A 27,830-nucleotide genomic window follows, 5' to 3' on the forward strand; every position below is an offset into this window, starting at 1 on the left:
CTTTAAGTACAGCTCGTGATTGAATGCTGTTTATTAAAGCATTTATATATGTTACTATGCAACAGCTGCTCCTTGTTCTAATCATAAGTAGTTGAGTTCCCAGTTTAACCGGGGTTCCGTGAAGGCAGCAGGAGTGTACTGTTAGCTCGTTTCGCGTGGGAGTCTGCCTCTGTGATTGTCTGGGACTCAAACTCACTGATAAACATGGACACTCTTCTCAACACAGGTAAGCTGGCAGTAATATCAGACATTTTCCAGCCTGTCTACTGAAGCTTCTCCCTCGGTAGTGAGTTTATAATGCTGATAAATGATCCGCGACGTTAGCGGTAAGTACCTAAGTTACACTTCCGGCGAGTGTGTGCAGTGTGGAGATAAATAATGATGTTAGAGACCCGTAGCTTTATCTCTTTTCAACAGTTAACGGTCATTTATAAGTGTTTTCTAGTTAAAAGGGACGTTAAACTGGATGTTTTGAGCTATTCTAAACCGGGACCGTAAACACAAAGTGAAAGTATTTTTGCATCTTGTGGTTGCAGTGTCATGTTTATTGTAATGTTTTTCACATACGAGGAATTTGCATTTGTGGGGCATGACAATAAATATAATAAACATTACAACTATATATAGAAATAAGGGAGGGAAAAATAGACATTAAAATGTGCTAAATGTAGAATATGTACAGTAAAAGAGTTGTAGAGTTTGTGCCAAGCATTTATTAGGTGTTAACTTTACATAATGTTAGATTTTTAAGCTTAAGTACAAGTTGTGACTGAGCTTCTTTACAGTAGTAGTAACTGTCAGACATTATGCAAGTGGAAGATGACTCATTTATCTCATTATATTTGACTACCAAGTGAATATTTGTGCATGCCAGGTGTGATTTCAAATGTGACACTAACTCCAGATTTGTGATGGCAGGTTGTTCATAGGGAAAGTGAAAGCAGTCCAGAGAGGTGTGCCGACTGCTCCCGGGGGCTCATGGCAGTGAGGCAGAGATGGTTTGGCTGTCATGATTGCTCTCATGTGGATGCTCACGTGGCTGCCTCAGGTCCTGCCAGGTGAGTCAGGATCACGCTTACACCTGAACGTGCCTCTCCACCTTTTGTGGGTTTAAGCAAATGCACGAGGTGTTTTGACATGAGTCAAATAAGTGGTCTGTTGTTTAACGGGGGAGGCAAGATTACAGTTTTGCTACATACGTGGTTTAATTATTCAAATGTGTCACAATAACACACACACACACACACACACACTCACACACACACAGTAAGAAGAGTGTTTAGATTTGTTGGATAAAAGAAGCATTTTGAAGACGTCACTCTCGTCCGTGGGAAATTGTGGCGAGCATTTTTATAGATATTTTAAAGATGTGAAAATAATCAGCATATTAATCGATGATAAGCAAAGTTGCAGTCCTAGTCAGTCAGTCATTTTTTAAAAGATAGCATTACTTTTAACTACTGCGTACACGTGATGGCTGCCTCGTGTATCCTGCGTCCATTTGGACCTCAGAAATCCTCAGAAATGAACGCAGCTTGAACGTGTGGTTGAACAGGAAGTATATCTCAAGCCTTATTGTTTAAAAGAGTACAGGGCCGCACAATGAATCCATCTCAATATGGCCCAGTGCAATATGAAGCTACCATTTTTGGCTAAAGGTAAAGTGTGTTATAAACAGCAATATAGTTAGTAAGTGTTGTGAATCTGCATCGTAAATAATGTTCTCCAGATTTAAGAAGGTTTTGTTTGGTACAGACTCTTAAAAGCAATCATGATGGTCATTCCCACACTAATCGTTAATCGTAATAATAGCATTGTGATGTTTTTACCATATCGTGCAGCCCTAAAATGGCACTCCACTGATTCAGCATTGCCCTGTAAACTGTAATATTAATAATAATAATAATAATAATAATAATAATAATAATTGTTGGAGTCACAATGGATGTATTAAAAAAAAAAGAAAAGAAAAGAAAAGGAGTAAAACCGATGCAGCAGAAGCAGAGATATTGTCTTTTTTCCCCTCCTTCCTAACCTGGTGCCTACATTACCCACAATGCAACCTGAGATTCGGGTGTTTTACGCGAGTAGCAGCTAATGTAGCCTGCAGCAGAGATAAGGAGTGGGCTACAGAGGTCTGGTAAGGTCTCTAGTTCCAACTACTGTCGCTGACTCGAGTAACATCCCATAAGAAAAGGGAAAAACAAGTAACCATTAATGTCCTGTTTGCATTCCAGTTATGAGTAAACTCCCTCAGCCTATCAACGTGAACCTGACCTCAGACCACTTCCGTCATATGCTGAGATGGGATCCTGGACTGGGGACACCCACAGGAGTCTACTACCGTGTCGCTGTGCACACGGAAAGGTAGGTTTCATCTGTGTTTGTACTTACAGTCAGTGTATTGCAACCGTAATCGCAGGAATCTGTACAGAATCAGTCCGTTGCTGACACTTTGATTGTCAGAGGACACAGTGTACCGAGTATGTAGAACAAATGTTTATTGCACGAACCACCATGTCATACCAGTTACAGACATTAAGAAGTGGATCGAATGTGAAGCCAAAAACTCACTCCTCCAGTCAAACTCAAATCTTAAAGAACATAAAATCTTTTATGTCCTCCTAAAGTCTTCTTCTTTCCCTCCTCTCTGGTCCTAAAGGGGAACTTCCTGGGTGCCGGTGGCGGGCTGCGAGCATGTCCAGCACCAACGGGTTTGCAACCTGACAGAATCCTTCAACCTGACAGAAGTCCTCAACAACCCCGACTCCGCCTACTTTTATCAGATTACACCGCTGCCGGAATCACTGCCCCGAATATCATACACCTCCTCATTATTCAAACCCATCAGAGACAGTAAGTGGCTCTGTGGTCTGTGGATATTCCCTGTGTGAACGATCAAAGCACTAAAAAAAAAACTGGTTCAACTGCCAACCAGGAGATGTTATAGTGTGTGTTGTTCCCTTTAATTCTGGTCTAATGGCAGCAATGCAGGCTCACACTCGTCACATCCCCATTCACAAAGGTATGATGTGTTTTGCTTGCAGAACAGGGTGAGGGCTGTGTGGCAATGGGTTGCTCAATGGTATTTTAACATGATGGCTTGCGCAATATACAAAGCATAAAGCATTTTTTCAAAAGTAAACAACTGTTTAGAGGAACAGTAAGTCAATTCATTGTAAATAATGGTCATTAAGATAACACTTTAAAGCTCTGGATATCACATTATTACAAATAACAGTACTAAAAAATGTGATGTAAAACCTGCTGTACTTCCTGGCTTACTTACCTTAATGGTTCTTTGTTTCAAGACTTCTATTGCACCAGAAAATGGTGCGCCAAATGACTTTACATAAACAAATGTACCGTTTAGGGTGCCTACATTCATTAACAGAAAATGCGCTCCAGTAAAAACATTGTGTCAAGGATTAAGGATTGTACAAGGTTGTACAACAAAATAAAAGTTTGCACTTCCTTCATGCTACACACATGGAGAAAATATGAAATTAAATAAAAATCTATATTAGAATAGCTTATACATTTGTTAAATACACTATAGCAAGTCAAATAAAGCAATATATATTCATCCAGGAAATAATTCTGCAGTACATATTTTGAGTTTGCGCCTGGTTGGATGGAAACAACAACAAGACAATCTAGCAAGTTTGAAGGTGCTGCCTGCTGTTGCCAAGCAACATAAACTGTATGTTTTTTATGGCAAATGCTTATGTATGTATGTATGTCTCCTTTCCCTGTGTCTCCTAGCTCACCTGGACCCGCCGCTGCTGACCGTGACGCCCTGTGGTAGCAACATGTGTGTGGAACTTCAACCTCCCATGGAGCACCTTAGAAAAATATATGAGCTTCTGCCTTACAGACTCTCGATCAAGTGCAACGCCAACGGTGTGGACAGAGAGAAGGTACTGGACTGCATGGACTCACATACATGTTTTATCCACTAGTCCTGCTTTTAAGAAAAATGTTGCTACAGGTACAGGTGAGAAGTTTTCCAGGAGGTTGAGTAATAATAACATCTGTCTGTATGAAGCGCTCCCAAATTTCCTTCTGAACTGGATGCTTTGAAAGATTCATTCATTCATTCATCCATTGCATCTATTGCATACATTACCGGTGTGAACACAAAGCTTCCTGTGGTGTAATCTATGAGAATAATGCTGAGTTTGTCATGTGGTTTTCTCTTGTACTGATCTAACATCTGTCTGTGGTCTCATTTATTTAAGGACACCGAGGAATCCAGAGTGATTTTTGACAATCTGGCCCCCGGCATACAATGCTGTGTCGCAGTCTGCTTCAAAGAGAGTATGTGGCGCAGGAAGTCCAACTACAGCCAACCTGTATGTGCTTTCACCACGGCCATCTATACTCAAGGTACAGGTCACTGTGTTAATGTGTACGTTTCTCCCACTCGTTTTTAGGCCCACTTTGGTCAGCTGTGTGCAGGGTGAGAAAGGTCCCATCCAAATATCTGTGTAGGCCTCCTTCACAGCAGACATTTTGACTTGAAATAGCAGGAAAAACACAGGTAGAACTAAGTAACAATGATGTCTCTGGTTCACTACAATAGCAGGACCCTGGTTATGCATCTACAGTACCTGGGATGCAGCCTTTTTTTTATGTTATTGATCCCATCAGTGCCTTTCCTGCTGTAACATGTCAAAATATCTTCAGGTCAGTTTGAGTACTACTACTTCTGAATATTAGGGACAAAGATGGTGAGAATGAAGTCAAACTGTTCTTTTGTGATCGCCGACGTTCCAAGATAAAGGTCTTAATACTTAAGTCGTAATTTATGAGAAAAAGTCATAATTTTACTGGCATGACATCTTATTTACAGGGAAAATGTGATATTATATTATATTATGTAATTTTATGAGAAGAAATTTATGTAATTGTAATTACAAAACAGAAAATCTGAATATTTCACATTTATATTCACCTAAATGTCTTGTGAAATTTTCAGATTCATTCAAAACACCCGACAACTTTTAAATTTCAAGAAAAAATACTTGATATCATGAGAATAGTAATAACACTTGAAAATGTTATTATGGTCAGATCCGATAGGGTGGATCACATTGCATGTCCTATTTCTACCTTATTTTGAAAATCTCTTACTCCGGTTGTTTCAGGCACAGTTCATGCACACGCTGCCCTCTCTCTCTGGGAGTAAATGTGAATAATATGTCCCATGACCACCCTCTCCTCTCTGCAGACACGTTGATATCCACCGTGCTGAGTTCGTTGGTGATAATTGGTGTCGTGGTTTTGGCGGTGCTGGCCTCTGCTGGTTTCATCCGTTGTCTGATAAGGAACCCGCTGCCAGACGTCCTGGTAAGTAATACTTTCATTTAAGTGCAGTGGTGAAAGTAGTAGGTGGTAGTGACAAGTAGCAGTTCTTGGAAGGTGTCTGGGCCGCCCCCTCGAAGTCGATGAATTCATTTATTTGTGGGTTGAAAGTTTTCATTTTCATTTTTTTTTAAATAGAAAATTAGCAATTAGTAAGCAGTCGTTACTAGAAAATGATCCATATGCTATAATAACACTCGATTCGTTCATCAGGACGTTAAAAAGATACCTGAGAAATCATTTTTCAGGTAAACTGGATGATAAAAACTTCTATGGTTTAATAGCAGTGGTAATGGAATTACAAATGTGAGGCTGCTCTGTGAGGCTTTAATGCTCAAATATTGAACACGGCGAACATATTGACAGCTCTGTCCCTCAGCTGTACGTAGACACAGCGGTGCTCCTGATACGCCTGAAGCACCAACATTTCTGGTAGCAATAATAAAGCTCAAGCTTTGTGTTATCCCCCCCAAACAGGTGCAAAAGTAACAGTACAGTATCAGTGAAATACAGCCAGTGAACACTCGATTAGTTGGTTCATTGATTGGTGATAATCTATTAATAGGGTTGCAGTATATGTATATTGGCAGTTATGTACATGTGCTTATGTACAGTATGGAACGTTTTTTTTGTGTTATTCAATTAGGACATAATATTTGGTGAGATTATAACAGTGTTTGAGTTCAACTAATAAAAAAACCTTCTGTCTTCATTCTTTTAAGAGTCATTTTTAACTAATATTTTCTTATGGCCCTCATACCATCCCTGCAGAATCCGAAACAATAAGGTCTCCGCATTGTCTGGGAAAACATGGAAATCTGTTTATTTTGTTATCTTCAGAATCGTGTGAAAAATGCATTCATGGTCCGTCTCCATATTCAAGTTAAAGGGCACACAGCGAGTCATGTAGCTAACGTTAGCTATGTTGTGGCTTTGCAAACTGTCGCTAAAGTTCAGCTCACACGCAGAGAGGACGAGACGAGTTTCCCAGAGCGAGCACGGCAGCTCCAGACAGCGATACTCGCGTCTCCCCTGCTGCCATAGCTCCCATCAGCAGCCAGAATATCTCATGTCTGTGGGCAAGTGATTTAATGTTACCTGGCCAGTGTTTCCCATAGATGATTAATAGGAAACACTGCTGACACACAATTCTGGTTGGAATAAGAAGTTAGTGCTGTGTGCGGTTCGATCCACTTTGTTTGCCATTTACCAAACCCTAAACCTTTTTTCAGTGCACACAGAACGGAAAGCTATCAGACTGTGAGGAGAAAAAAAAAGTCTCATTAGAATCACATTACCTAGAATTGCATACCCCACCTTTAAGAATTTCTGTGGTTATAGATTTGTGTCATCTCACATCCTCTGAAATCTGACACTTTGAAGTAGAGACATCTGTAGTGCGATGTGTTGAGGCAAAATGACTAAATCCTATAGAGTGCAAACAGATAAGATTGTACAATCAAAGCTCTGTTGTGATCAAAGTAACTGAACATGATCAAGTTTGCCGTTAATACGTACAATAAAACTATTAACAAAATTATTTGTGGTTTGACAGCAGCTCACACACTTTTTCTGAGTAAAGTAACAGGAAATAACTGCAGGCGGAAACAAAACAAGCCCGAGGCAAAACGCACACCCTCTACACATAACTGTAGTGTGCCATGGTTGTGGTTTATCGGTGGTTTAAGAAGAAAAAGAGACAAAGGCAGACAGTTGCAGGCAACCTCACTGTTGGTTCTGCTGCAGCATGCTCGATGTTCTTAGTTTGTCTTCTCAGATGAGACTGGACTGAGCTGTCAGCGGGGGTGTAGATGTTAGTGGGCACAGCAAACGTTCAGTCAATGCAAGGCAAAAGAAAAAGTGAAGGGAAATACTCTATGTGTGACTATTTGATCAGTGTTCGGCATGAAAGTCAAAACACGTTGCATAGCTCTTCCCCAGTATGAACACAGATACCAGTTAATAACTTTACAATCATCTTTTTCTTAAAGAATGCTACAGGAACTATAAGAAAACCTCTTCAACCATAAAAACAGATACATTATAAGGCTTATTTTCAGTATCAATGAATAAGTCTTTTCTTGATGAAAACATTGAACAGTGTAGATCAGTGTTTCCCGAGGTGATGTTCTCAAATGTCTTCTTTTTGTCCACAACTTAAAGATATTCAGTTTACTGTCACACAAAACTGAATAAACCAGAAGATATTCACATTTTAGAGGCTGAAAACAGAGAATTTAGACATTCGTGCATACGCCTTTTTTCACGTTCGGATGTACTAAAAGTGAAATGAACGTGAGAATGTGCGGTCCTCCATGGCAGCTTCATTGCTGCCGTACGTACATATTTTTTGCTTATGTCAGTTGTCAGTTGGCGACACTCACAGTCGATGCATTGAAATTGCATAGCCGAAATTAATAATTGCTCTAGGGACAGTTGCACTGTATGCGAAAGTCATTATTATTTGCAATCAATCAAGCAATTATACAATTTTAATCATTTGCAGATTATTTGTGTTAAGGGGTTATTTACTGCAGCGCGCAGTCCTCTACTGCGTATGGAGGATAAGTAGAACACACTCGAATTATTATCTTCAGCCTCTTGGCATATTTATTTAACAGTTGACAATGAAGTGCGGACCGATGTGCCGCCGTCTCATCAGCATGGCTCACACACAACAACAACTAGTGCTCACTGGGAGCGTGGTGACGCCACGTCTTGTGCGTACCGTAACCTTTTCACAATACAGCAGTACAGTATATCAGTCTACCGTAATACAGGGACTCCACCACCTGTGGCCTTAAGGCCCTGGCGATGGGTAGATATGTCTTATATGCGGTGCGGTTTTCCGACCCTACCGAGTGTACTGCCTGTGCCACGCAAAATATGTATATATTTTTTGGGCTCTACATCTGTCAGCAGCACCTCCAATTCATACTCTGTAAACTTTCTTTTTCTCCTGGCTTTTGCCATTTTCCTATCCAGGCCTATTTATACTAATTAGCATATTCAAATCGGTGTATTTGAGGGAGGGGACAGGGTGGAGCGTTGTCCTCGTGCATGTGCGCTCAATTTCACGTTGATTGCGATGTACAAAGACAATGTGAGTGGGATTCTGCATACGCACGTTTTGATACATCTGAATTTTTTTTGCGTACGGTACTTTCACTCTTTCAGTGTACGCCACATTCTAGTAGGAAATCCACGCAAGTCTTAGTACATGAGGCCCCAGGTCTTAAAAAAATCACTCAAACCGATTAATTGATTTTCAAAATAGTCGACAAATAGCCGATTAATCGTCGCATCAACGTTTTTACATTATTCCCTCACAAATATATATTTTTTTTCATCTTAACCTGTCAATGGGAAAAATAGGATGTATTTCTATTTGTCAATACAAGTAAATCAATTCTGTATTCTTTCAAATAAACCATTCAGAATATCTTTCCAAAAGACAGCTTATTTAAAGGAATATTTCAAATATTTTAAAGTGGGGTTGTATGAGGTACTTATCCTTAGTGTAGTGCCAACATACAGCACTGCAAGGCTTATGTATCAGATTAGAAATACTCTTTCATTTTTACAATTTAAACATAAAGATATTTTCTGTTTCTGAATCACAAAACGTTTCGTCAACCAACCTCTCGCCACCGCCGTCACCTGTCTCTGTATACATTTACAGTTTCTAAAACACAGCTGGTAACAGTTTTCATTGGTAAAATTTCACAAAAAGTAATAATAATAAACTTTATTTATATAGCACCACAACACAGTTACAAAGTTCTTTACGATAACAGAGAACACATTTAACACACAAAAAAACCTAAAAGCCATAAAAACATTACATTTACAGGAGTAAATTGAACTAGCATCTCATAAAACATAAATTAAATCAACGGAAAGCCTGTTTGCGGCCCGGATTTCGAGAGTCTTTAGTCCTAAAGAAAAACCAGGCAGAGTTTTGGAAAGTGTTTGATTGGCAGAAATATTTTTGCACAACACTTTGCAACGGAAACAACCCTGCTACCAGGGTGTCACTGCACCACTGCTGCAGTCACCACATAGCTCTTCTGTTAGGTCAAAGGCTTCAGGATGGCTTCAGTTCAAGCAGTTTATGTGTTAAAAACTAAACATAGTGGGGGTTTTGCTGCTTAAAGACACAGGTATAAAGCATTAATGGTTATTTTTATACAAGACCTCATTAAACGAGGCTGCCGTGTTCAGATCACTTACTGAAGGACTGCAGCACTGATCATGTGAACGTGGGAGAAAAAACCGGGGTTGACATTTTCTAAAATGAGCCCATTATTCGGTTGGTGTCATCCATAGCTTTTGAAACCTTGAATTCATATCAGTCACTGGCTTTGTTTTATTACAGCATGCTGGGATTGAAGAAGTGTTGCCTGCGTGGGCGTCGGTTACAGTTAACCTTTTTATTGTCTGTGCTGTTTGTCTCATGCGAGGGGGATTTGGGCACGCTTTTTTTTTAAATTAGATGCGGTTTCATGTTCAGTTATTAATTGCCTTAAGGCAACCAGAGTGACAGCGAGATGCAGAGGGGGTTTCCCCTCGTACAGGACGTGTATGTGGCCAATGAATTCTATGTGAAATTTGGAGGGGACTTGAGGGTTTTTGGTTGCTTGCCAACTGTTTCTTTTCAAAAACAGCGTTGCGCACCCAGAACTCGGTGGAAACTTCCCTTGTTCACTTCATATGATTCAGCAACATTTCCACTGGTGGGAAATATGCGGATTTGCCTGATAGCACATAGAAAATACACAGTTTCATGTGAACGACTGTCGACAGTCCGATAAGTTGAGGCCGGGCTTTAATGGCAGCTAAGCATCCGCTCTTAATCTAAACCCAGAACCCCTGCTGCTGTTCCTGTTGTGATGCATTCAGAGTTTAAACTGCTTAAACATTAAGGAAAACCTGGCCTATTCATTTTGTTCCTCCAGTCTAACTGGTCTTGGTCACAACTGCAAAAGACACAGTAAATAGAGTCAGTTTGAGACTGCTTTCAGAAAAAGGGATTATTATGTGGCTCTGGATGGATGAACTTACTTTATTGATCCCACATTTGGAAATTCTTTTTTACACCAGTAAGTTGACAGAAATATATATTAAAAGAAAATAATCACAACAAATAACTGTAAATATCTATAGAATACATTGCACAATATCCCAAAATACACCTTAAAATATATTAGTTTCAGTTTAAACTTAATGTGACATTTAAAATAGAGGAAAGGAGCAGTTGAGGAGTTGTAACCAGGAAATGTTCAGTCAGTTAATAAAGGGCTTAAAGGTTACTGATTCTTTTTCCACTGACTGATGGATTAATGGAATGAATTGTTTTCAGTTGTTGAATATCTGCTAAAAACCATAACATCTTTCCTTCTCTCTCTCTCTCTCTCTCTCTCTCTCTCTCTCTCTCTCTCTCTCTCAATTCAATTCAATTCAATTCAAAATGGGCTTTATTGGCATTAAAGTTTTTTTTTTAAACAATATTGCCAAAGCAAAGCATTCAAATACAATACAATAAATCAAAGATATAAACAGTATGAACATTATATTAGTTATATACTGTGTGTGTGTGTGTGTGTGTCTCTGTGTGTCTGTGTGTGCGTGTCTGTGTGTGTGTGTGCCTCGATCACTCACTGTCCCTCAGGTTGTGGCATGTTAATACATACAGGGCAGCAAGGTGTGCCCTCTCTCCTTCTCCGAGGAGTATTTTTAATTTGGAGAGGTCGTTCAGCTCTTTGAAATCTGGAACCAAAAAGCTGAACTTGTTCAAATCAATTTTTCTCATATCATTTAATTTTGTACATTGTAGGAGAAAGTGCATCTCTGTCTCAACCTCACCTGTCGAACGGTGACCACATTTTCTGTTTTCTTTTGGTTGCCATGATTTTTTGTGTCTTCCTGTTTGGATTGGCGGTTTGTGGTCACTGAGCCTGTACTTGGTTAGGATCTGTCTCTGCTTTCTATCTCTGACAGTAGAGAGATATTCTGCTCATTCATAATCTCTTTTAAGGGCAAGATAACATTCCAATCTACTTTGGCTTTTAGTTGTTTCTTCCCAATGGTCCAGATAGCTTTCTTTACATTGTGCTGTAATTTGCTTTACTCTGATTACTGTTTGTAGAGCAGTGTTGTTGTGAGGCTGGTCAGAGTGTGTCTGAGAGGGGGCAGTTAGCCTCAGTACCAACTGACATAGGGGACTCTTTTCTGGGCTCAGCTCTTGGGTTTGGAGGGCTTTGGAGTGGACTGTGTCTCTGGGGCTGGATTTCAGGTGGTTAAAAAAGTTGAGCGTTCTCTTCTGAATGTTAATTATCAGTGGGTATCTGCCTAATTCTGCTCAATAGCATTTGTTGGTGGGTTTCTGTGTACGTGTGAAATGTATCTGCAGAATTCTGCATGTAGAGATTCTGTTGGATGTTTGTCCCAACGGGTAAAGCTCTGATGACTGAGTGGACCCCATACTTCACTACCGTACAGCGCAATGGGCAATGGGATTTTTATTAGAATATGGAAATTATAAAAGTTTCTCTTAATTGCATATAGAGCTCTTCGAGCTTTTTCTTTTAGTGCATTCACTGCCATGTTGAAACTCCCTGATGCTGTTATGGTTATACCAAGGTAGGTTCAATTATATGATTATTGATGGTAAATTAAATCTCAATCTCTCTCTCTCTCTCTCTCTCTCTCTCTCTCTCTCTCTCTCTCTCTCTCTCTCTCTCTCTCTCTCTCTCTCTCTCTCTCTCTCTCTCTCTCTCTGTGTCTCAGGCATCCATCCACCACTTAAACGAGGTCCTGGTCTTTAAACCCTTCAGCGGGTCCTTGTCTTCCCTCTTGAATCTTAAACCAACGCCGCCCCCTTCAGGCGAAAAGAGGAGCAGCCATTCATCAGACGAGAGCGACGAGGAGAGTGAGATAGAGAGCACCGGAGGACAGTATAAACTGCGGGTGGGCACAAACCTCCTCTCTTCCTCCTCTTCCTCTTCCACGTCGCTCTCAGCTCCCCTGTCCCCCGAGCCCGAACCCAAGCCGAGCTCCTCCTCGGACCAAACGTCAGACTCTGTCGACCCTCAGCCCGATTCTCTGCCAGGACCAGAGCAGCGTGCTTCAGATCCTCCTGCAGAGAGGTTGCTGAATAAAGAGGAGCAGGAGGAGGTGGTTGTGGTGGTAGAGGGGAGCAGCCATAACGTGAATCTCCTCACATTGACCTTTGGCACGCATCAGGAAGAGGAGGAGAAAGAGGAGGACAAATTGCACGTTGCGTCTCCCTCTGCTTCAGAGGTGCACACCACTCCAATCCTGCCTGTACAAACAAGTGACAGCGAGGAAGGTGCAATAGAAACTGTTTCCTGCTCTGTTGAGGAGGAGGAGGAGGAGGAGGAAGAGGAAGAAGATTACTGTGGATATATGGGGCGTCCCAGTACACATGTCTTACAAAACTTACTATAGAATTCTTGGGAGAGTTTCTCCGTTTTTTTTTTTTTTTTCTTACAATTTCACAATGTGTTAAACACCAGTGACGGAGCGTCGCACACACAGCAGCACTGGTCTAAAGGCATTTCCATTGGTTGAGTCTAGACACTGAAAACTCCGATTATAAGTAAATCTCATTACAGGACGGACAACTAAAGTACAGACTGAGGTGATAATGTTTGATTCTTCAACTAAAATGACAGTTTAGGTTCAAACTTGAATCATTTCTGATTGTTTCTGTTACAAAGTCTCATTTTATAGATAACAATTGGGCCTCATGCAAGAACCATTTAACCACAAGAGTCTTCTCGTATTTAGTATTTTTGTGGCCCAGACCGGGCCAATATGAATATTAAAGATTGACCACAGCTAAAAGCCCCCACAGTGGAAAACTCACACTTTTACTAGAGTCCAATTGATCATAGATGTATCAGTGTTGTATGTTGTGTTATCTGATATATCCGCTGATATGAAATGGTATATTGTGGTAATATATTGGTGTCACTGCAGAGTTTATCCAGCAGAGCGCGCTGTGATTTATAAAACTGTGGAAGGCAGCACAGAGTAATGGAGCAGACATCTGTTTGTCTGCACCATGAGAGAAGAAGCAGCTCTCAGCAATGTCAACTAGAATTGTTTGACAGTCTGTTAAATCCTTTAACATGTTAGAGTATTGTTGCAGAAAGCAGCCTTCTGAAGACCTTTGTATAGTCATTTAAATATAAAATCCACATTGAAAAGGTCTATTTTTATTCACTGTATTTTCCACCGCATCTCTGAACAGTGAATGTTTGCCCTCTGAAATCAATATCCGTCTCACAAACCCCATGTGGGTCAGGCTCTACAAGTGTCAGTGTCCGTGACGTGTCCCCGTGAACAGGGGGCTTTTATCGATTAAAAAAGAAAAAAAAGTTTTAGATAAAAATACAGTATTATGATGTTCTTGCATGAGGCCCATCGCCTTCTTCTCCATATACTGTGAATCATTATACATCAGTGCTTTCTCTGCAGCCAGAAGGACCCACCAGTTACCTCTTTAGAGTTCCACAAAAGTTACCCAAACACCACAAACCATGATTGGACTGATGTTGGAAACCTGTGGGCTTACATATGAGGATTGATCTGCAGCTAGAGGACTACTTCATAAGGGAACAGCATATTCAGGGCGTTTCCTTTGGGAATTTTAGGCAAAATCCACCCAAAACAGCCAATAACTTTACATCCCTGGATTTTATTTTAGTTGTTGTTTGATAGAACATTTGGAGATCATTCAACTTCATCAGGTTCAGTGTCATATTGTTCTGAAAATCACTGACCGATGAACAGTTGGAGAGCCTCTTCAGGAAGAATTTACACTTGAGATATTCTCCCTCCGCATGGGAACTGACTTTATGAAAACAGCTTAGGACAAAAAAAAGCTCCACATAATGATTACTGTATTTATTTTAAAAAGGCATTTTTATGTGTTGTTATTAGAGAGTTAAAGGTCCAGTGTGTAACAATCAGGAGGAACTATTGGCAGAAATGGAATCTAACATTTGTGGGTACGGTTTCATTAGTGTATAATCACCTGAAAATAAGATGTTACCTTCAAAAGAGATGGTTTTTATCTGCAGAGCTGGTCCTCTTCTACAGAGACCGCCATGTTGAACTGCCATGTCTCTACAGTAGCCCAGAACGGACAAAACCAAACACTGACTACACCATCGTAGTTTCTCCTACACGCTCGGAGTTCAAGAGGTTTCTGTTGGTTGTTGTTCTGCAGCTTCACCAGTAGATGGCACTAAATCCCCCACACTGGACCTTTAACTGTTTTCAATTTGTTCTGAATATGTAATGAGGCTATAATGAGAGCTGAAACTGAAGCGGAAAAGGAATCAGCAAACATTTTTGATATCTTCTTTTGAGTCATTTCTCATTCAAAACCTGCCAAATGTTTGCCGCTCCAAGCTTCTCAAATGTGTCTCATAAGATACTAAAGTGAATTTTCTGGGGGGTTCTGATGGAGTTGGTCGTATAAAACAAGACAATTTTGCCCAAAAATCAAGGCCAGTGAGGATCAAGTCTGACAGCACCATGTTTGAGCACCATTTAACCTCTGAAAGTGCAGTTTTTAAAGATGATAGTAGAAAATATCATGTAAAATGCTGGTTTTAATTTGGACTCTAGCTCACATTGTCAAGGTCATTCTGTGTGTTTTAATTTGTTTTACATCATTTATTCTTGTAAACTGTGAACCTGATAATCATGTATGAATTGTCACCGTATGAGAAAGCTTATCATGTTATACATATTTTTATTACCATGTCATGTTCAATGTACAGTCATATTAACATTACACTTATTCAAAGTTACACATTGCATCAGGTTATTGAAGTAAAACATGTATTATTGCTAGTTATAACTTTATTTAAACAATTTAATCAAACAGATTCCGTACATGTGACATTTCTGTATTTTTATACTCAATGTTAAAGCCATTCTGTAACTCAGTGTCAAGCTATTCTGCTGCTCATGTTCATTAGTGTTCAGTCCATAAACATGTATTTCACTTTGCAAATCACAACCAATAAAGTTACATTTGACATGTCAATGTTTTGTCATTTGTATTAATGTAAAGGCTTCCCTGTGTACACATTCTTCAAGCTAACTCCCCCAAAGCACAGACAAATATATTTACACATAAACAGCATAAAAATAAAACTCACACAGATCAGAAAACAGGGTAAAAAGTCACGTTTGCTGACTCCACTTTCTGCCACTGCGACGTCTCTCAGTTAAATGCAGGATTTGAAGGGCAGAATGCACAGGGAGGGACTTCTGGGGAAATAGAAACTCAACCATGAACATGATAACAAACTGTGTGTTCGTTTCCCAACCCCCACACAAACCCCCAGCTCCCTCCCTCCCTCCCATCCCTCTCTATATGTTAAAAACAAGAGCCTTATCATCTTGCATACAGTGTTTAACCTGCGAGCCATAACACAGTCCATGGGGGGGAAGATGGGGTTGTGGATGCTTCTTCTTCTGCATTTACACCTTGGTAATGCTCCCTGGATTGAATGTGGGGAGGAAGTGGAAGGTTTAAATGGTGAATATGAGAATGTGTGTTTTTGTTACGTTTTGGGGTTTTATTAGTATTTGTGTATATGTGTTTTAATGAGCTCCAGGTCTTTGTTTTTACACCTTTGGACTCAGATTTTAACTTATATTGTGGCAAGGTGTGTGAAGATGTTGACAGCAGCAGTAAAAGCAAAGTAATTCTGTTTAGTTGGAAAGTTTGTTAATGCACAGGAAATGTTTGTCTGTAGATTTAGCAATGTGTGGATGCAAGGTAAGAAGAGAGAGCAGATAAAATCATTGAAAATTCAAGTAATCTCACTGTGCTTTAAATTTCAGAGTTAATATTGTCATTCTGTCCTCCTCTGCAGTGGTGTGTGATTCCCTCCCCGCACCCTCCAACGTCTCAATTTCCTCCTTCAACATGGAGCACACACTCAGCTTCCTGCCAGGCCCCGGGACCCCCTCCAGCGCCCGCTTCTCTGTTGAAGTCTTCAGCTTCAGGTATTCAGTTGAAATCTTTGTGTAGAGAGGACATAAATGAGAGAGGTGACAGGCAGGACTCAGGATCAATATTTGTTTGCTCTTAAACCTACTGAGTTACCAGAAAAGCAACACTTGCAGACAGATGCACTGATTTTTTTTTGGGGGGGGGGGTTAAATGGAAAAACCACAAAATGAGACTTAACATTATCACAATGATGTTTGCTTCCAGGAACTTTGAGCACAGGCTTGACTCACTGTTGTCTGGCATCACTCCAAAGGCAGTTAATTGGAATGACTTTTATTTCATGTAGGCCATTGGTCAGCAATCTTTTACAATCAGAGGAGCCATATTGGCCTCCCAAAAAAGAGACTTTTTGAATTTGGCATCCAGAGCTAGCCTAAATTAGCTGCTGATGTTATATAATATATATATATATATATATACAATACAGCAGAAAGGCGCCAGGTCAGGACATGATGCACATTTTAGTTGACAGAAAGTAAAACATATAGTTTTTATTCTGTGTGTAATGGCTACACATTTTTACAACCATAGGATATAAGAATCACTTCAGATTTATAAAAATGTTAAATGAAAATGAAAGAAACACATGCAGCTCTGGTGCCACAGGCTGCCTATATGTATGACTGTAGATAACTTTATTGTCATTTATTTAAGCCATCCAAGACTCAAACCTCTTAGGGGGCTCATCGCAGTTCTAAAAAAAACCATTTTCCCTCTTACCCATAGCGCTATTTATTCATTTAGATTGTTTCAGTGTGAGATGGCGAGTTTTGGAGTTGTTGGCCGTAGAAATGTCCGCTTTCTCTCCAGCATTATGGAACCAGACGGCATTCCGTGCTTAAAGCGCCAAAAAATAGCGGCAACGTCTCTTTCCAGACATCATGACCGGGAAGTTACTCTTGTTAGTTAGTTACTGAGAAGTTGTGAGCAGTTTCATGTAGGAATTATTTTCTTTCTCCCTAACTACAGCTGCTAACCGGAGCCTAAGGTTAGCTATCTCAGTGGTGCTAGGTGGGCTGGCAAACTTGCCACGGAGGACAGCATTAATGTTTACAGCCTGCACTGACACGAGCCTCTCGTCCATGATACAAAGGAACCATTGACAGTATATATAATGGACAGAGTCCGGGTCTGTGAAGTGTCTTAAACCAGCATTCTATGTAATGGCCAGCAGGGGGAGCTCCAATGGCTTCAAAACGGTATTCCACAAACCAAAAGGTGATGTCACGATAGGTTGACCTCTATGTACGCAGCCGTCACACACACCTAGCAGTGAACCACACCCGCAGCTCATGCCGTAGCGTAGCTGGCAGTAATTCTTGTGATAACTCTTCGTGATACCCGCGAGTCCAGCTACCTCTCAAGTTTACCTACTATTTGCTAATAAGCACCAAACGTACAAATGAGGTTGATGGGAATCTCATTAGTTTGGCAAAACGCATATGACAGCACTAAAAGAAAAGTCAGAGGATCACTAAAAACTACTTAGTACAGTTCATCCTGAGGGGAACATGAATGTCTGAACCAGATTTCATGAAAATCCATCAAAAGGTTGTTGACATATTTCACTGGAAAAGTGTATCTGTTGGTGGCGCTACAAGAAAGGTCATTCCGATTAACCCTCTGGAGAACATGAATGCCTGTATGAAATTTCATTTCCATCCAGTCGTTGAGATATTTCTCTCTGTATCAAAGAGGTGGACATCGCTGTCTGTAGAGCCGACAAGAAATCTCTTCTCACATTTCACATCAGAAATTCCCTGATGACGATGCTTCCCTCCTGACCCCATCTCACACATTCATCATGTGTGTTCGGTCTTGCAGCACTGGGAACAAATCCCAATCCCACATACAAACACAACTAACAAATGTTAGCTTTACCTGTCTACAACGAGACTGCAAACCTGTTGGGGCTGGAACTGAGGCTCTGCCAGTCATTCATCGTTCAAACAGCTGCACTGAGCTGACACGCTGGTTTACTGTCGCCACCGATTGCTTTAGCTCCTGTTTTCCCCTGCACGGCATGTTGTGTTTCATTTTTGATTCTGAAGCCCTTGTGAACCCTTTGAGTAAGCACTTTGCCTATGAGTGTACTCAGTTCATAACAAATGTGTTTTCCCCCATCAAGATGACGCACACCGCCCAGTAAGTTGCCTTTTTGTTCAGCTGTGTATGTTATCTGTGCTAACATGTTTTCCCTCCCTCCTTTGCATTGACCTTCCCCTGCCATTAGGAGAGTCAATTTTCAGCAGTTGTCTTGGGTGATCATCAGCCTTTCTTTCTGTTTTCTTTCCCCTTGGAGGAAGAACTTGTGGAAACCGGTGGTTAGTTGTTCGGCGCTGACGGCCAGACAGACGTGCAATCTAACCCGAACGTTCAAGGACCCGTTAAAAAGCTACAGAGCCCGCGTCAGGGCCATCGCACCCAACCAGACATCCTACTGGACGATGTCGCGGGATTTCTACCCTCTAACAGACAGTGAGACACCAACACACCTATTTCTGACCCAGTCCGTAATCCTGTTTATACTCATCCAGCTCATTTAAAGATTTATTTTAGTTATCCTGGATGAAGTTAACTTAAGTAACAATGTGCCATCCGAGTATGATTGGCTGAGTGCTGATCATGTGATTGCAAGTACATGAGGTATGTGTGTTGAGAACCCTCCCAGGGTGCACTGGGGCAACAGATTGATGGACATAAGTTTCATTTTCTGCCTTCCTGCAGTGTTACTGATGTCATTTTTGTTCTACATTGAGTTTCTACACTGTTGAACATCAGAAATGATCAGTGGATGTGGTCAGGTTAGGAGTGATATTGGTGTGTGAGTGGTGAGGTTTGTTCACAGTATGTCAAACTTGTATTTTTTTGTATATTTTATCACATATAAGTACACTTAACTCTTCATTATGAAACCTAAATCGTGGTTGTTTTCTCTACTGAACACTTATTATAAATGTGACAAAGCCATTTCTGTCTGAAAGATTAGTCCATTATTGTGGCTCGCTCTAAATCAGGGGTCTCAAACTCAAATGGGCTCGGCACTGATGGTATTGTCATATATAGGAGGGCCACTTCAACAATCAAGCAGTTTCTACTGCTTCTACACATTTGTACATCATTATTTTACATCATCTTTGTGAAATGAATGTACAAAACCTGCTCTTTTCTTCCCGTTTGCACACATTTATTTTAAATATACAGTTGTGTTTTCATTTTAATTGTATATGATGACAGTTTAAAAAAGATATATATATATTTATAGTTTTTTTTTTAAACTGTCATAACATGTTGTTCAAGGTAGACGAAGCCAAAGATACTGCTCCATATACACATGGGATATGCAGTGTAGTTGGACATGGAGTGAACATGGAAGTGTTTTCTTTGCATTTTTGTATGATTATTATTATGATTATTAATATTATGCAACAAATCTCTTCTGAAAGTGTCTTTATTTCTCCCTGTAGCTGTGTTGGGACCTCCCGATGTGTCCGTGTCAGGGTGTGGGAACTGTTTGCTCCTGCAGCTCAAAATTCCTCCAAGGATGACCCAGCAGCTCCAGGACCTCTACAGAGACTTGATCTTACATGTGCAAAGGACCAGGGATGGTGCGGAGGTATGTGGCAGCCTTAAAGCTGCACTAATCAATATTTTTATATATTCGTTATGGGTCAAGTCCAGTTGAAATTACTTTTCAAGCCTTTAAGATTGCACCCTCAGTCATACTGTACCCCTAATTAACAATTTATGCCAAATTTCTTTGTATTTTTATATCAAAACTAAATTGTTCTGCATTTTTGTTACAATTATAGACTAGATAAATGAAACAAAAAGAATCTAGGACACCCCCTTGTGTATCATTACTTACATATCACACAACTTGTTGGACTATAGCTACATGATAAGTTTACACATCATTACGTATGATATGTTATGATGAATTAATTATAAAGCTATAAGAAGTCCCACAAACTTTTTTCCCCTGTTGTTTCCTGCCACAAAGAGGTTATTGCCTTCCGTCCCCGCAGTGTGGCTTTGTACATGGTTGTTTTTGTTTTGGCTCGACTCGGGGATGCAAGCTGGTAGTTATTTTTCTGAGATATTGTTGTCGCCGGAAGTGAAGACTTTAAGTGGTATCAGTCCCCACTCTCAGAGAGCGAGTCGTGCGTTTATCATGCTTTTAACTCACAGTTTCTTTGTTCTTGAGAGCTGTACGAGAGGAGCAGGATCATCATTATTGGATCCATTTAGTTCCAAGATTAAAATGTCATTTTATTGTATCATTCATTAAATGTAGACATGTATGAGGAGTATAAATGGCAGAAAATGAAGCAGATGATTTCCAATCCCGCCCACAACTAACAGTTCCTCAAATCGCCACTAGAGGCTGGCTCCAGAAGTGAGTCAATCTCCATAAGACCCCATATTAAAATGCCCAACTTTACAGCAGAAATAAACCTGTTTACGGCCTGGTACATAAAACGGGTTTGGCCTCTCTAGTTAAAGTCCCGTTCATGACAAATGTACAGGGGGGTTATACAACTCACCTGTTTAAATTATATTAAGGCTTAAGAGTGTGGCAACTTTGAGTGACAGGTGGGTGCCGTCACATGCGCCATTTGGCCTGCCTCAGCTCCGCCCACGCTTCACATCTCTGCCCATTTATCGATGGCGCCAAGATGGCGAAGCCCAGAGCATGTATTTTTGTGGAGTCTAATTAAGATAGTGTATAGTTATTGTGCTGTTAGTTACGGAGATTCATGTGATAGAAACACAGCAGAGGTTCCATGATTCGGTCCCTGTGCCAGTTATCATCCCACCTCATAAGATAACGTGAATATATACTTCTATACTTTTCTATGTGTCTTTCAGGATGTTTTATTTCTGGTTGTGTTTAGATGAAACTGAAATGTGGAATACCGAGAAATCAAAACAGCAAACCCACAAAGCAGTTCTTTATCTCCCGAGAGGTCGATCAGAAAATTGAACAAAACACACGTGTAGGCTTATCTGTGTCTCACAGAGGCGGCAGGTTCCCTCTCGACTGATGTTTGTCAGAGTGTGCGGTTTAACCCACGTCTTCCTCTCATCAGCTCGCGTTTGCTTGTGTTCGAGGAAACGATCGGCCTGATGAGAAGAAGAAAAAGGAATTAATCTTCACATCTGTAATCTCCTCGCCCCGCGTTTCAACATTCAGTGACAGTACACCAATGTGACAGGAGGCGATCAGAGGCTAAACCATTGCTGGAGAAAGTGACTGAATGCACTTCCTGTTTCCCTCCGCCAGCTGTAAAGCGACATTTTGGTGTTCAGCACCTGGTGTGTGGTCGCTGCTTCTTGGGAAAAGTATAGTACTGTGACACAGGAAGTGTCCGTTTCACTTAAATGAGAATTTCTTTGGAAACTGGTTACTGCGAGCACTGACAGCTGAACATAGGAAGAACAAAGAAACAACCGCAGGAAGTCTTTTTAGGAACTTTTACAACACATAAAGACAAAGAACACATCTGGGCACAAAAAGTAAATAAAATACGACATGAACACAACAGAAATGTGGAACGTTTTCACAATAAAAGTAGGAATATCTGCTTATTTTTTTTAATATAAATTGAAACATGAGACCAAATTTCATAGAACTTCCTTTGTTTTGTTTGATTTTGTTTATCATTTATTCGTGTACATAGAATCAACTCAGAACCCCAGCCACCATAGTTGGTTGTAGTCTGCAACCTCACCACTATATCCGACACACTGGTCCTTCGATGAGCTCCCTCTCATCTCCACCTTTTCTCTTTCTCACACGCGCTCACTGAACGTGGTGGAGATCATACAGTGCCCTTGTGCAACTCTAGCTGCCCTCTGTTGTTATATAATATTTCCATTAGCATTTCCTTTTTCTCATGCAGCAGTACACAGATTGCTTTGAATATTTAGTTCCTTTTATTTTCAGTTTTGTGTGTCACCACAAAATAACTGCAGGTGTTAACTCGTGATGTTCTGTGTTGAAAATAATAACATACACTATTTATTACAGATCTTTCCCATTTTCCCCATCTTTTTCTTTCTTTCTTCGTTTCTCTCCCAATTTTTTTTTTGAAGTGGTACGGTGTAGGTCAGTGGTTCCCAACCTTTTTATTGCCTAAACTGACCACCCCTGACGAAGTGACATGTCTTATGGAGTTTGTGTGAAACGAGTGATTTGGATGGATTATGAGCAGATTGTTATTAGGATTATTTCTGGTGAATATTGCCTCAGAGATGAGTTTTCCTCATATTTTAGCAACAAATTCCGTCTTTTCTTTGTGAATGTAGCTTGTGTTCAAGTCTTCAAAGTTTAGATCTTAAATAATAGTCTACATTTTTAAAATAACAATTCATATAGTTTTCTTCACAGAAATGAACAAAATGCTGAGATATAGGCCTGCTGTGTGCAATTTTGAATTTTTCTTACACCCCTTAAAATCAAGAAGGTCTTGCAACCCCTCGTGAAGCTTTGGTGACCACTAGTGGGGGACCGTACCCCCAGGTTGGGAACCACTGGAGTAGGTCATCTGTTCTAGAAAATGTAGAAGTCTAACAATACTGACGCAGAGGCTTGCAGTGGGGCAGTTTTTCTGAATATTGTGTTTTAAACACTGCACCAAATCTGAAAAACTAATTTATTTGCTTCACATGTACACAAAGTGGGTCACATGCAGCAGGTCTGTCCCTGGACAAAGGACACAGAGTGATGAGTTTTCCATGTTTATCACCCTGTTTGTCTGTTGTGTTGCAGTTCAGACTGAATGTGCACTACGAAGAGGAGATTGTGATCGCGTACCTGCAGCCAGGCGTGGAGTACTGCGTGAGCGTCTCTGTAAATAGGCCTACATTCTTCGGGTCCAACAGCGTCTCCAGTAAACCCTACTGTGCCTTCACCAGCCCTCCTTCGCACTCAAGCTCACGTACGTCACAGCTTTTACAAAAACACTCAATTAACTTAGATCTGTTCATTTTGGGGACGAGACAAAGCCATCAAGACATTACTTCACCACTAGCTGAAGACCTTTTGATACATTACATGCACCTTATTATGAAAATGTGATGGTAGTTGTTGGTAAGATACATTTGCTCAGTTTTTTTTATTGTAACAAGAACATTTTCACCTTTTAATAAGATCTTTTCATGTTGTAGTCACATCATTTTATTTTACAGCTAATTATTCAGTTTTAACAAGAATCATGTTATAACAACAGTTTTTCTTGTTTTAATGAAAAACACAAAAATATAACATCAAATAAAGCAACTATATTTCTTTCATGGTGGCTGCAATACGTTGCAGTTGCTTTTACAGTCTGTAAAAGTCACAAAGGCAGAATAATTAAGCTGTAACAGATCTAACAGGGAACAAGTGTTAATTAAAGGTTGTCACATTATCCACAGCAGCGAGGTTAAATACACTGAGACTTAAATTCATGTTTTATCACTTTGCTGTCATAAATGTGTTATTTCATTATCATCTCTCTGCGTACAAAGACAAGAAAGTTTAAACCACTGACTAGTTTCATGTTAACAAAGAGAAGAGCCAGTTTACTGACACGCAATAGATTTAGATTTATTTTTTAAATCTCATTTTTCTGATGATGTCGCCTTTATTTGACATTTACAAAACAGAGGGCTCACCTTACGCAGGTGTTTTCACTCATGCTGCCTGGATAGAACTCTTCCAAGGTCTGTGTGTGTTCAATTAACGTCCTCCTCACTCTCCTGTTAGTGTTGTTACACCTGCTAGGGCGAGGTGACTTTAGTATTTGTAATAGTACAGGGACTTTAGTGACTTCCTAGCATAGCTTTACTACTCTCACTCTGAGCAAAGCTTTTCTACAACTAAAGTAGTCTAACACCAAACGTTAGAAGGCCTGATTTCTTTAAACTGGAGATGTGTTTGAACAGGCTGCTGGTGCTCCCCACTGTTTGTTGCTCCTGACTTGAAGGCTGAAAGGGGAACTTCATTTGAATTTTAACAGTTCCTCATGCAGATGTACATGTGCAAGAACTTGGATTTAGTTTTTATTCTGAAACTTGACCACAAACATCTGCCAGATGTCAGTGTTGTTTTCTAACATCCTCATATTAATGTGCTGAATTAGCTAATTTAATTTTCAGTCTTTCGACATGTATGGGGATTTCTAATGTTCCAGAGTTTGGGAATCTGATATGTTGCTGTCCTCCTGTTTCAGTGTATGTGGTCTACTGCCTGCTGGGTGCGTGCAGCGTACTTGGCTGTCTCTTCATTGGATTCCTTGTCTACGGCAGTCGACTGAGCTTCAAATTACTGAGACAACGCCTACCCAGAACCCTGGTAACAGATCCAACTGTGTGTGCTGGGATCAAAAGTTCATCCTCACCTTAAATTTTGCACTTAAAATGCTTCACGTGCCTCCGTTGTCCAGATGCTAATCGATTTGATCAGTTTGTTTAATTAGTTGGTTTCTGAAATAACTGAGATGATTAAGAGCTCACTCTGATTATTAGACACCAGTTAAACTACTGACGAAGTGATTAATTAGTCATCAATGGATTGTTAATCAGTAACAATTTTAATAGTCACTGGTTTAAGTCATTAATCATGCAACCAGACTTTACAGTCATGCTTGTGATTGCACAGTGAAGCTAAATGCTAACATGGTCACAATGATGAGGCAAACTTACTGACATTCAGTAGCTTTAACATTTTAGCATTGCTAACATACAGTCATTTGGCAGGTAAACCGAAGTATTAGACAAACTGCAATTTTGACCTGATGATGGCGCTAGAGGAAAAGGTTCCAGGATCAGTACAGTTATTACAATTCATCCTGAGGGGAACATGAACGTGCTCAGCTAATGTCATGGTAATCCATCCAACAGCTGTTAATATATTTCACTAAAAACCATAAATGCGAACCTGATGGTGGCGCCAGAGGCGCCAGGGTCAGTAGGACTCAACCTCTAAGGACCATGAATGAATTTCAGACGGGACCACCCTAGGGCCTCTCCGCTGTGAGGATGTTGTCTGATATCATTGATTTATGTGTTTTGGACTGTTATAAGAAGTATAAGTCTGGTGATGTTGTATGTTTTTCTTCTTTTCAACAAATCCCAAGTGCAGACCGGAACCAGCAATGAGGGTATCTACTAACAAACATTGTGCGACAATGGTGCCACAGAGCGCCGCTGTTGTTAAAAACACACCAGTGAGCTACACTGTGACATCTTCCTTCCTTACCATTAACTTCCTTATTATTTGTTTGAAAAACTACAGCAAACAGCTGTTTTAGGGAATTACTGAGTTGTTTTTTGTTTTTTTTAAAGGAAACTATATATTTGTGAGATGTTTTATAAAGATTTACGTCTTCAGAAGGAACTAATCATCTTGGAGCTGAGAGCCACAGACAGGAAGTCAGAAAGGATTGAGACACGTTGTTGGTTTTGGTCTTTTCATGAGATTTGTTAACAATAAGAAGAATATATAATAACACCAGAGTTAGCCTTTAAGCTCTGGGAAAGTGCTCAACACCTGGCTGAAATAGTGGGTTTTCCACTCCTATCATCGCTACTCGTGTGGTTGGGTGTGGTCACAAATGTGCAGTGTTGCACCTGTAACCACACCCAACAGTGATGTCACAGGGTGCTGGAGTACACCTGTGCATCACTGCAGCAAGGTGAGAAGTTAAACCACTGGGGGTCAGCAAATGGAAGATTTAAAGGGGGTGTTAAGCTACTCTTTAAAGCAACATTATGCAAGAATGCTCCCCTACAGTCTAGGAGTGTAACTGATTTATACAGCTGTCACCGCCATCATGCTCTGTGGTCTATTCGCCTCTCTCGCAGAGGCTCTGCAGTCAGCGGCACTTAGTGGTTACTTTAGAAACTAGTAAAGCTACTTGTCCATCCATTAGGAAACGTTTTCTCCAACAGGCGTACGGGGTGCCAAGTGGAAATGTACAGGTCTAATAAGGTGAACCAAATTTCAGTTTGTCAGTTTAGCATTAAAAGGATTCTGTTATTTTAAGTAGTTGCATAATGTTGCTTTAAACTGTTTTACATGGGACCATCTTGTGAGGTTATTGTCAGGATCCAGATCTCCAAGATAACTATAGGCACATTCTTAAACAGACCACTGTACCTGTGGTAACTGTCTGATTTATTGCACTTATCAAAAGTGCATATAATCCATCTTAATGAGACTTAGGTAGAACATTATCAGCAACCTGTAAGCATCAATGTCTCTCTTATCTCCAGTCATACTTCCTCCTCCAAGTCCTGAATTGTGGAAGAGCACCGCCTGAATGCTTGGGTCAGATCTCAGCCACGCAGCTGCATAAAGAAGGCTCTGCTGACTGCCTTCTGACTGCCCACAGGCCTCTTAAACTGAAGAGGAGCAACTCTGAGGAATGAGAGGAAGACTGTGGACTGCCAGTGATGTATTAAGTGTAAAGTGATAGGATGGAACTCGTCTAGGTGGAGTTGTTTTGGCTGACTGGTTTTGAGAAGACGAGGTAATTGGGGGTAAAGTTTGTGATTAAGAGTGACATGTCTTTGTAAATACTAATAATTCTATTTCATGCCAGTATTTTTATTGCTTCTGACTCTTCATCTGTCTTTCTAAATGAGTGTGAGGTTGTTGAAGTTACTGTCTGGTCAGCAGAGTTCATGCATTAGTTTGAATGTTCTTACTGAATGCACTTACAGTATGTGTTGTATTACTGTGTCCATCCGGTTATCCTATGCCAAATAAGCCAAGTGATTTTGACTTTTTCTGTGATTCTTTACTGATAGGCTGTTTATCTTGCAGTAATCAGGCTGCTGGTGCCTTTGTTAGGGTGGTACACCACCCTGATGGTATCAAAAACCAACCCAGTCTCACACCAAAGCATGTAATAGATCCACTAGAGGATACTGTGTCAGTGTCGCCTTTTTCCTCGCCTAGTGCATTATAAAGAGCCACGTACACAGACACAGAACTTTCACCCATCGGACTGCTGCTTGCACCCCTAAGCTAACTAAACTGTGACCTCAGCTTTGTTTTGATGTTGCATATTTATAATGCTAATTTGACCGCAGAGTGAGTCCCTGCTGAAGATGTGACACTGCCACGGTGGGCCGGCGTGTGTATGACACGCTTTGGCGTGATACTGGGTTGCATAAACATCTGGTGGATAAAGTACGGTGTGTGACTTCTTTTAACTTTACTGTATGTGTGTTCTCAAAGTTATAAACTGGAAAGATTCTCTTTAAACATTAATGTGACGGTTCATAATCTTTTTACCAATAAGGAAAACTTAATAAACAAAGATAGCTTGGAGATTATTGTATTATTATCAGGGCTCTTGTGACCATAGTTCATCTTCTCCTAATAAACTTTGGATCAACCTGT

General features: G+C 40.4%; 2 protein-coding genes and 1 long non-coding RNA gene across 9 annotated transcripts; 2 read left to right on the forward strand and 1 right to left on the reverse strand.

Moving 5' to 3' along the window:
* Positions 1-72: 72 nt before the first annotated feature.
* Positions 73-15,454, forward strand: LOC127365185 (interferon alpha/beta receptor 2). 2 transcript variants are annotated; one of them, XM_051403026.1, is made up of 8 exons: positions 73-226; positions 919-1,058; positions 2,238-2,367; positions 2,663-2,856; positions 3,766-3,920; positions 4,242-4,389; positions 5,234-5,352; positions 12,157-15,454. In XM_051403026.1, the coding sequence occupies exons 2-8, from the start codon at positions 1,010-1,012 to the stop codon at positions 12,835-12,837; spliced, it is 1,476 nt and encodes a 491-aa protein (XP_051258986.1). In that variant the 5' UTR covers positions 73-226; positions 919-1,009; the 3' UTR covers positions 12,838-15,454. The 2 variants fall into 2 exon arrangements, with proteins under 2 accessions (XP_051258986.1, XP_051258987.1); XM_051403027.1 differs by having other exon boundaries at positions 120-326.
* Positions 15,138-24,388, reverse strand: LOC127365189 (uncharacterized). Its single transcript, XR_007885151.1, has 3 exons — positions 24,095-24,388; positions 21,431-21,559; positions 15,138-16,440 (listed from the first exon to the last, which is right to left on the reverse strand). It is a non-coding gene; the product is annotated as an uncharacterized LOC127365189 (long non-coding RNA).
* Positions 15,809-27,830, forward strand: LOC127365186 (interferon alpha/beta receptor 2). Of its 6 annotated transcripts, none has more exons than XM_051403031.1 (8): positions 15,809-15,952; positions 16,293-16,425; positions 18,735-18,910; positions 19,900-20,048; positions 23,208-23,376; positions 24,652-24,788; positions 25,563-25,581; positions 26,696-27,830. In XM_051403031.1, exons 1-8 carry the CDS (start codon positions 15,853-15,855, stop codon positions 26,740-26,742), a joined length of 930 nt encoding a protein of 309 aa, XP_051258991.1. In that variant the 5' UTR covers positions 15,809-15,852; the 3' UTR covers positions 26,743-27,830. The 6 variants fall into 6 exon arrangements, with proteins under 6 accessions (XP_051258991.1, XP_051258992.1, XP_051258994.1 ...); XM_051403032.1 differs by having other exon boundaries at positions 24,652-24,773; positions 25,557-25,581; XM_051403034.1 differs by having other exon boundaries at positions 24,652-24,773.

Source organism: Dicentrarchus labrax, unplaced genomic scaffold, assembly GCF_905237075.1.
Source record: "Dicentrarchus labrax unplaced genomic scaffold, dlabrax2021, whole genome shotgun sequence".
In the NCBI taxonomy this organism is placed as follows: domain Eukaryota; kingdom Metazoa; phylum Chordata; class Actinopteri; family Moronidae; genus Dicentrarchus; species Dicentrarchus labrax.

What these genes read in the sequence shown, in the direction of transcription:
- LOC127365185 (XM_051403026.1), top strand. Translation starts at nt 1,010, where the DNA reads ATGATTGCTCTCATGTGGATGCTCACGTGGCTGCCTCAGGTCCTGCCA. An exon ending in GTCGCTGTGCACACGGAAAG is followed by an intron (nt 2,368 to 2,662) that starts GTAGGTTTCATC and finishes CTGGTCCTAAAG; the next exon opens with GGGAACTTCCTGGGTGCCGG. An exon ending in ACGGTGTGGACAGAGAGAAG is followed by an intron (nt 3,921 to 4,241) that starts GTACTGGACTGC and finishes CATTTATTTAAG; the next exon opens with GACACCGAGGAATCCAGAGT.
- LOC127365186 (XM_051403028.1), top strand. Translation starts at nt 15,853, where the DNA reads ATGGGGGGGAAGATGGGGTTGTGGATGCTTCTTCTTCTGCATTTACAC. An exon ending in GGAAGTGGAAGGTTTAAATG is followed by an intron (nt 15,953 to 16,292) that starts GTGAATATGAGA and finishes CCTCCTCTGCAG; the next exon opens with TGGTGTGTGATTCCCTCCCC. An exon ending in GTTGAAGTCTTCAGCTTCAG is followed by an intron (nt 16,426 to 18,734) that starts GTATTCAGTTGA and finishes TTCCCCTTGGAG; the next exon opens with GAAGAACTTGTGGAAACCGG.